Genomic DNA, 8880 nt, shown 5'->3' on the forward strand with positions numbered 1-8880 from the left:
GATTATAAAAGTGCTCTACAGGTGTCTCCAAAGGTACTTGTTGGGTTGGCGTATTTCGAGATTAGGATTTGTCACTCCAATTGTCGGAGAGGTATCTCTGGGCCCACTCGGTAATGCACATCACTATAAGCCTTGCAAGCATTGTGACTAATGAGTTAGTTGCGGGATGATGTGTTACGGAACGAGTAAAGAGACTTGCCGGTAACGAGATTGAACTAGGTATCGAGATACCGACGATCAAATCTCGGGCAAGTAACATACCGGTGACAAAGGGAACAACGTATGTTGTTATGCGGTCTGACAGATAAAGATCTTCGTAGAATATGTGGGAGCCAATATGGGCATCCAGGTCCCGCTATTGGTTATTGACCGGAGACGTGTCTCGGTCATGTCTACATAGTTCTCGAACCCGTAGGGTCCGCACGCTTAACGTTACGATGACAGTTTTATTGAGTTTTGATGTACCGAAGGAGTTCGGAGTCACAGATGAGATCGGAGACATGACGAGGAGTCTCGAAATGGCCGAGACGTAAAGATCGATATATTGGACGACTATATTCGGACTTCGGAAAGGTTCCAAGTGATTCGGGTATTTTTCGGAGTACCGGAGAGTTACGGGAATACGTATTGGGCCTTATTGGGCCATACGGGAAAGAAGAAAAAGGGCCTCAAGGGTGGCCGCACCCCTCCCCTTGGTCTGGTCCGAATTGGACTAGGGAAGGGGGGCGCCCCCTTCCTTCCTTCTCTTTTTCCCTTCCTCTTTTCCTATTCCATATGGAAGGTGGAATCCTACTAGGACTAGGGAGTCCTAGTAGGACTCCACACTTGGTGCGCCCCCTCCTAGGGCCGGCCTCCTCCTCCCTTGCTCCTTTATATACGGGGCAGGGGGGCACCCCAGAGACACAACAATTGATCCTTGAGATCTTTCAGCCGTGTGCGGTGCCCCCCTCCACCATATTACACCTCGATAATACCGTTGCGGAGCTTAGGCGAAGCCCTGCGTCGGTGGAACATCATCATCGTCACCACGCCGTCGTGCTGACGAAACTCTCCCTCAATACTCGGCTGGATCGGAGTTCGAGGGACGTCATTGAGCTGAACGTGTGTAGAACTCGGAGGTGCCGTACGTTCGGTACTTGATCGGTCGGATCGTGAAGACGTACGACTACATCAACCGCGTTGTGATAACGCTTCCACTGTCGGTCTACGAGGGTACGTGGACAACACTCTCCCCTCTCGTTGCTATGCATCACCATGATCTTGCGTGTGCGTAGGAAATTTTTTGAAATTACTACGTTCGCCAACACATATAGCCACAAAGTTCCTCAGTCGTAAAAAGTTTTTTATCAGCACACATTATTAAAGAAAACTGGATGCAATGCGCAAGCAACGCTCAACAGGTGCAGACTGTATGTTTAGCCTCAAAGGAAACAGGTAACCTCAACCGATGCAATCCAAAAATGCACAACTCAGCTCTCGGCAAACCTAAGAGGTCTCTTGCATGTATCCCGCCGATGCCCTTCTATGCTGCAGTTCTTGCATCTGCCGGGTTTCCGCGGCTTCTTTGGCGCATCCCCTCTCCCTGGGCATGTGGTCCTCTTGTGGCCCTCACGGCAGCAAATGCTGCAGAACCTGGTTCTCTTACTCAGCCCTTCGTACGGGGCCTTCTCCCTACAGTTCGTCGGCCTGCCAGCACCTCTACGCTTGTCTGGCGCCTCGAGGCACTGCAGGGCATTCACATTTACAGAATTCGCAGCACTGTGGCATGGTTCAGCTCCATGATCAACCAAAGCAGGCTCGCCATTCGCAGCCTGACAGCCATTTCCATTTTGAATGAGACGATCCTCGAAAGCCAAACCGTCCCTTGTGACCGCCAGAGGTGCTCCAGAACGTAGAAGAGAATCCAGGCCGGCATGCATGTGCTCATAGCATGCAGTGCTTGCGTCCCCCATTCGCACTACCTCCATGGCCTTAAAGTATAGCCTCGCGTGTCTGCATGTGAAAGACAAATTATGTGCTTTGTCCTTCTGGTACTGAACCAGGTGATCTGGGAGTATATCCCTTGCGTCTCTTGTCCACCGTTTAAGGATATGGTGCTTCGGAATCTCGTCCAAATGTAGAATCTCCATCACCTACAGCATCAAATGTTAAATGTTAATTGCCGATGTTCTCCCCCCTAACTCAATTCTTGCACAACAATATGTCGACCCACCTCACCCTTAAGGCATGGCAGCAAAGCATCCTTGTGTGTTCAAACTGACCACACTCGCACGTGAATATTGATTTGTCATCGTTGATGGTCACCTCATATTCCACTCTGCTCCACTTCTCTCTCTTCGCTGCATTATTGTGTGTTGTGATGTATTTCTTCATCCTCTCAACTTCAGTGACGTTGTATGCCGTCCCTTCTAAAAGCAGCCGGCCAAATTCCTCAAACATATTCCTGGTATATATTTTGCTGGCGTGCCGCTCAATCGCAAGGTTAGTCCGCCGGACGGCGCCTCCCTGCCAACAAGGAAATTTTCCAGGCGGTATTAGTCATTCCACGAGCACAATCTATCAAGCAGCAGCAAATTCATAGCAAAAAGATTTGTAATGGCAGAAAACTACTTACAATCATGGTCCTCTTTTCCTCGTAGCTTTCGTCGCGTTCCCGGTCAAATTGAAGTCTCGTGTATTGCCGGACGAAAACATGCATTCGGCTCGCAGGCGGCATGTAAGATTTCAGCATGTGGTTTGCGCTCTCACTTCACTGGGTACTTGTCATCTTCGCACAGAACACACCCCTGAAATATGGCTTTGCCCATTTTTTCCTTGTCTCATATATTTGTGTCATATAGCTATGAGACCTCAAGTTGTACTTGTCCAGCAGTGCCCCCCAAGCTGATTCAAATTCATCAACTTCAGGTTGGAACACCAGCCAGTACACTGCCGCTTCTTATTATACATACAAGCAAACAGACACTCACCGAGCAACCGCATACTATCTCCTGCATGCTTTTTGTTCTCTCGGCGTTCAGCCTGCTTTTCCCATATTTTATCCCAAATCCAATTTCCCATGAATATAAGTTGTAGAAATCATACGCCTCTCCTAGCGAATCGAAACTAAGCCCTAGCTCAGGTCGCACCACGCTCTTGTTAGGTTGCTCAGCATATTTCCTTATCGACAGCTCTAGAGCGCTCATTCTTGATGGACATGGCACACGGTCAGGTGGCGCACTTCCAAGACGAAGCCTGCGAGGGATTAAAAAAATACAATGTATTCCAGTCTACAAATTCAGAAACAAATAGCGACTCTCCAAATCCATGCAAGCACAAATTGTTCGCCCAAAAAATCAGTCCACAGGATCTCCCTAACATGAACTAGCATTTTTCTATGTATTAATTCGGAAGCATATCGCACAAGCAACACCGTCCCTCATTCTTACCCCTCCACCCCCACGTACTGCACATCTTTGCTGTTATTTCTTCAGAACAATCACACGGAAGGTGATACTCATGAAACATTCATTTCCTCGCTTACTTATCAGTTCCAGTACGATAGGTGTACCAAATTATAGTTTACTAATTATGTAAAATATAGCAGAGTCATACCAACGTCGTATCACTGTCTAACATGTTACTGTTCTAACAGCTGAAAGCAGAGAAATGTACTGAATGGCTGCAGTTTTGAGACTCACCTTTTGGTCCAGCCTGGGGCCTCTGGATTAACCCTGCCCGTCGATTGGGCCGACCTCGTCGGAGACTCAACACGTCGTTGATGGGCACCCCCTTGGGCGTCAGTTAGCACACCGTCGCACAGGATATCAGCAATCCCAGAGTGGTCTTCTCCCCGTCCAAACTCCGGATTTGCACCGCCCTTCTCCAGAAGGTACGCGAGCGGGACCGGATCTGGGTTGTCAAGACTGTCAGCAAACTCCTCCCGCACCGGGAACCTGAGTAGACAACGGCGAATGTCCGGCATAAGATAAGTTCTGTACCCAGTTAGAAATTCAGCTTAGATCTGCAAGGTCACGAACCTGTCAACCGCATCCAGTAGGAACTCCATTCCTTCTGCGACCATCCGTGAGTAGCTTTACGGTGGAGCACACGCGGTGGCGCCGCCACCCGCTACAGCGGCCTCGGCGAACTCTATCCCCTTTTGGGTTTCCACGGCGGCGGGGGGCCTCTAGAAGGAACCACGGTAAGAGGATAGTTTTTCTTGTGTTCTCTTTCGTTTTATTCAGCACACGCGTGCGCCCCTGCCGGCCGACAGACGGCTCAGAAGCCAACCTCGTTTTGGACTCCTTATCCGATCCAGGCCCAGAATGCGAGAGCTAACGTCCTGGTCCACGGCCTAGTAAGAAACCGACGTTCCTGGTCCACGGCCCACTCCGTGCCCCCACAACGTCCGTCCGGCCGAGACGGGCCGGCCCCACTCCTTCACTCCTGTTTCCTACCGTATTCGGGGGTTTTCTCCATTTAACGCGGATCGCACAGGCCCCGCCAGCTGTAATTGTTCACATCCCAAGACACGGACGGACGACGTAGATTATAGGTGCAGCTGAGCCCGAGCTCCAAATCGACGCACTCGAGTAGTGGCTACTTTTCAGGAGATTGCCCGATAAATACTTAGAATATGATGTTTGATTGATTTTATTTCCATATTTCTAACATCCTATCATGTGTTTTCTGATTATATAGATATATTTTTTCATAACAATGATCAACTGACATCTATGTGTTTCGATTTTTCATGCTCTAATGATAGCAAGAGATAATTTTATATTGTTTCCTACAGTTTGATAAGTTAGTGATTTACTTTTTTGTCGAAAGTCCTTAGATCTATTAATAATTTTTAACATCGGAACAAATATCCTTAGAGGTAACAAAAATTTAAACCATGTTCATGGACCACCTAGCAACGAGTACAAGCACTCGAGCGAGTTGATGATGTATTATCGTAATCGCCCCTCCCTCACTGGAGCTGGGCAAATCTTGTTGTTGTTGATAGTCAAAAAGTCGTCGTGCTATAGCCCCAAAGGTTCATCGCACCAGAAAAACATCGGTCGCGAATGAAAAAAAAGGTAGATCAGAAGAACCACATCTGCAAACACACCAAAGACCATGGCAGAATCCAGACGGATCTTCCGGATACTAACACCGACCAGACCTAAACAAGTTTGCCAGACCAATGCATGTTAGACCCAAGAAGATCCATCACACACACACACCTCCATGCGCCGTCCGTCGAGGCAGGTATGGAGCAGGGATGACATTGTAGTAACTCTAGGATGCTGCCTCACCGCCCGGCCCAAGACATGGGAGGAGGAGGGGGAACACAAACTAGGAGCAAACAAAGGATGAACCTCTGGATCCAAAGGTGAACATTTGACAGAAACCTCAATCACATCCACCACCATGGTGATGAGATATTAGGGTTGAGAAAAACAATGACATGGAACTTGATTTTTTTTTTGAAAAGAAGGATGACCCCCGGCCTCTACTTCGGGGCGATGCATGCAACCATTTTTTTATTATTCACAAAGACCTTACAAAGTAATACACCAGTAAGTCTGAAGCCACTCTTGACAACATATGTCGCTACTCCTATCCACTTGATGAAGGGGTGCCGATTGTCCGAGCCGATTAACAAACATGCCTTGCAGCAAAGCCTAACATATAGCCAGAGGCCCCAACCAAGCCGCATTGCCGGGTCTGGGGCACACACCGGTCCGATGCACTCTCAGAGGCCGCCGCTGCCGTCTTTCGCAGATCCATCTTCAGAGCAGGTACTGACGCGTTGACCTTGCCAGGCCTGCCGTCGATGCCACCGCAGTACCAGACAACGCCACCTCCCTACGCGCCTCCATCATCACACATCCGTCGCCGAGATCCTGCCGCACCACACCGCCAAGACTTCACCCTACCAATGCATGACATGAAACTTCGCTCCACCGCTAAAACCGTCCACCGGTCCCTCGAGCCAATGCACACCTCCAAGAATGACGCCTTCAAGGAGGGAACAACACAAGAGCGGCGCCACCATCCGATCAACTGATCAAGGGTTTCCCACGGAGTTAGTGGGAGGAGTTGGGAGCTTCACCTCGACGATGTCTTCATGAAGGAAACGACGCCAAGGGCATCACCATCACCGGCCGAAGACCAGGTTTCACCAGGATTTGTCCCAGGAAAATCTAATCGACAACCTGTGCACCGTCCAGACCGCCTTCAAAGCCCCACATGTAGCCTTCTAGATCTGATGACCATCCACAGCATCACTGCCACCGTGGGATCCCTGACACACCGGCCACTGCTTGTGTGTGCCACCACTGGAGCCTAGGAGGAGGGTCGCCACCCCACTTCGCCAAACCGTGAGAGCCGCTGAGAGGGATCCCCGACTTATCGCCGTCTCTGTTCCAAACCAATCCGGAGCCAAAGCCACCAGATCACTGGCGCAAATCCACCTTGGATAGGGACAGCACCACGCCATGCCACCGCGGGAAGTCCGCGCTTCACCTGTCACCACGTTCCAGGGCCGCCGCCACCGGCCAGGTTTCGTTGCCGCCGAACCGCCGAGCCACCGGCCACCATAGCCATGGCCGCCATGACCACGTGGACAGGCCGAGCGGCCAACACCACTTGCTCTTCCACGTGGCCCTACAGCTTCGCCGCCTCTACCCACCACCACGCCGCTGCCTTGCGCCGTCGCCGGAGGTGAACCGCCACGCCGCCGCGACCCAGATCCAGGAGAAGCGCCCTGGCGCCATTGGGTGATCCGCCTCACCCAATCTCGAGGCACGAGGGAAGAGGACCTCCGCCACCGCCGTTGGCCGCCCGGCGGCTTCTTCCAGCGGCGACGAAGGGAAGGACATGGATGGAGGTGGCCCGACGGCTAGGTTTAGGGTCTCCGCCCGAGTCGCCCGAGCGGGGGCAACGCGGGGGGCCCCTAACACTGATTATGTGGTGAATGGGAGGGGCGCCTACCAAAGCCCTTCGCAGAGTCTCAGTCTGACTGTGATGAGATCCATCCATCGTCTCCATCTTGGGGCCATTGCCACAGTTAGGAGAAAGAGAAAGAAACTTCAATGAATGACCCGGTTTATTGGACGCAATTAACAAACTAGACTAGTCCTAAACTACGGAAACCGATATCCATTTGCCCTAGTCGCCACAGGCAAGCCGAGGAGGAGAGGAGAGAGATCGACGGGGCGACTTGAACGTCAAGGCAAGGGAGGGGGTTGGCGGCTGGTTACATATCTTAATAATTAACAATTTGAGTTGGAAATAAATAAATGTATGTTGCACGTGTATGCCTTCTAGGATTTAAATAGATAGTTTCATCTACCAGAAGTTTGTTGATGTTGTTTGCAGAGGAAATTTGCTGGTTGGTGATCACATTATCACGAAATTGAAAATGAACATTGTGCTATGTCATGGTAGTATCTTGTTGCTTTTAGGGTGGAATGGTCATTTGGATAATCTTGTTTGAGTGATCTTTTTATGTATATGAATCCACTTCTCATGTTGTTTCTCTACTTCATGTTTTGTTATTAATGATTAAATCATTGAAGCGATGCAGTGCAAAGTGGAACTCACGGCAAAGTGGAAAGAACCTAGTGGCAGAGGTGTTGTTTGACACACAGTCAGAGTCGGTCTCATCGGCCACACATTCACCACTATTTCTAAATACATAGAGTGAGACATAAAGTTATTATACTTAGAGAAAACACACCACCTCAGAGTAAAAACGAAGAAGGATATGCCCAATGAGTGGTCGTCGGAGAGAAAACAATTTTTTTCCATGACGAAAAGGGCAACTTGTCGCCACACGACTAAAACGACAAAACGAAAAATGGTATACCATTTAATCGCCATTGCCACATGTCCCTTTTTTCGTAAAGGTACTCTGTTTAAAAAATTACCCGTTTGATTAATGCAATGGAAGGTTTTAAAACTATTTCTACCTGTTAATAAAAAAATAACATGACCCCAAATCTCTTCGAGGCCTCCAAATATTCTCTCATTTATTTTTAGTTTCTCTAGACTTCGTGTGCCATTTAGTTCCTATGTTTTGAATCCACAGGAGGCAAGGTATGTCTCAATAATGTGTCTCTATTTGCTAGTTTTTTTTTCAAGTGTTTTGAAGTTCCATACCCTTTAGCCGTCGTCGGCAACAGACAAAAATTGTGTAAGAAAAAAAATAGTACAAAAAGTGCTTGACTGCACATATAAAATCTAAAGATCACGTATTTGTACCATTTCCGGCCATGACGGCGATAGACAGAAACGCCTCCTCGTCCGAAAAGAGGCCGAGGAAGAGAGAAGGAGGGGTCAACGGGGCGACCTGAACGTCGAGGCAAGGGCGGGGGTTTGCTGCTGGTTACATATTTTAATAATTTACTATTGGAGTTGAAAATAAATAAATGTATGTTGCACGTGTACACCTGCTAGGAGTTAAATAGATAGTTTAATCTACCAGCAGTTTGTTGATGTTGTATGCAGGAATCTTGTGTATGGTATAGTAGTATCTTGTTGCTTTTAGGGTGGCATGGTCATTTGGATAATCTTGTTTGAGTGATCTTTTTATGTATGTGAATCCACTTCTCATGTTGTTTCTCTACTTTTTTTTCGTTATTAATGATTAAATAGTTGAAGCGATGCGGTGCAAGGTGGAACTCATCGCAAAGTGGAAAAAACCTAGCAACAGAGGCGTTGTCTGACGCAGTCAGAGTCGGTCTTAACGGCCAAACCATCACCACTATTTCTCAAATACATACAATGAGACATAAAGTCGTTATATTTAGATAAAGCACGCCACCTCGGTGTAAGAGCCAAGAATGATATGTCCAATGAGTGCTTGTCGAAGAGGAAGCAATTTTTTTTATGACGAAGAAGACA

General features: G+C 48.6%; 1 protein-coding gene across 1 annotated transcript; it reads right to left on the bottom strand.

Moving 5' to 3' along the window:
- Positions 1–1310: 1310 nt before the first annotated feature.
- Positions 1311–4255, bottom strand: LOC123096524 (protein FAR1-RELATED SEQUENCE 3). The gene is made up of 4 exons (XM_044518270.1): positions 4020–4255; positions 2615–3935; positions 2218–2505; positions 1311–2132 (listed from the first exon to the last, which is right to left on the bottom strand). The coding sequence occupies exons 2-4, from the start codon at positions 2729–2731 to the stop codon at positions 1470–1472; spliced, it is 1068 nt and encodes a 355-aa protein (XP_044374205.1). The 5' UTR covers positions 2732–3935; positions 4020–4255; the 3' UTR covers positions 1311–1469.
- Positions 4256–8880: the final 4625 nt, after the last annotated feature.

The sequence above is a fragment of the Triticum aestivum genome, chromosome 4D, assembly GCF_018294505.1.
Source record: "Triticum aestivum cultivar Chinese Spring chromosome 4D, IWGSC CS RefSeq v2.1, whole genome shotgun sequence".
NCBI lineage: Eukaryota > Viridiplantae > Streptophyta > Magnoliopsida > Poales > Poaceae > Triticum > Triticum aestivum.

What these genes read in the sequence shown, in the direction of transcription:
- LOC123096524 (XM_044518270.1), bottom strand. Translation starts at nt 2,731, where the DNA reads ATGCTGAAATCTTACATGCCGCCTGCGAGCCGAATGCATGTTTTCGTC. An exon ending in AGGAAAAGAGGACCATGATT is followed by an intron (nt 2,506 to 2,614) that starts GTAAGTAGTTTT and finishes CCTTGTTGGCAG; the next exon opens with GGAGGCGCCGTCCGGCGGAC. An exon ending in TTTGCTGCCATGCCTTAAGG is followed by an intron (nt 2,133 to 2,217) that starts GTGAGGTGGGTC and finishes TTGATGCTGTAG; the next exon opens with GTGATGGAGATTCTACATTT.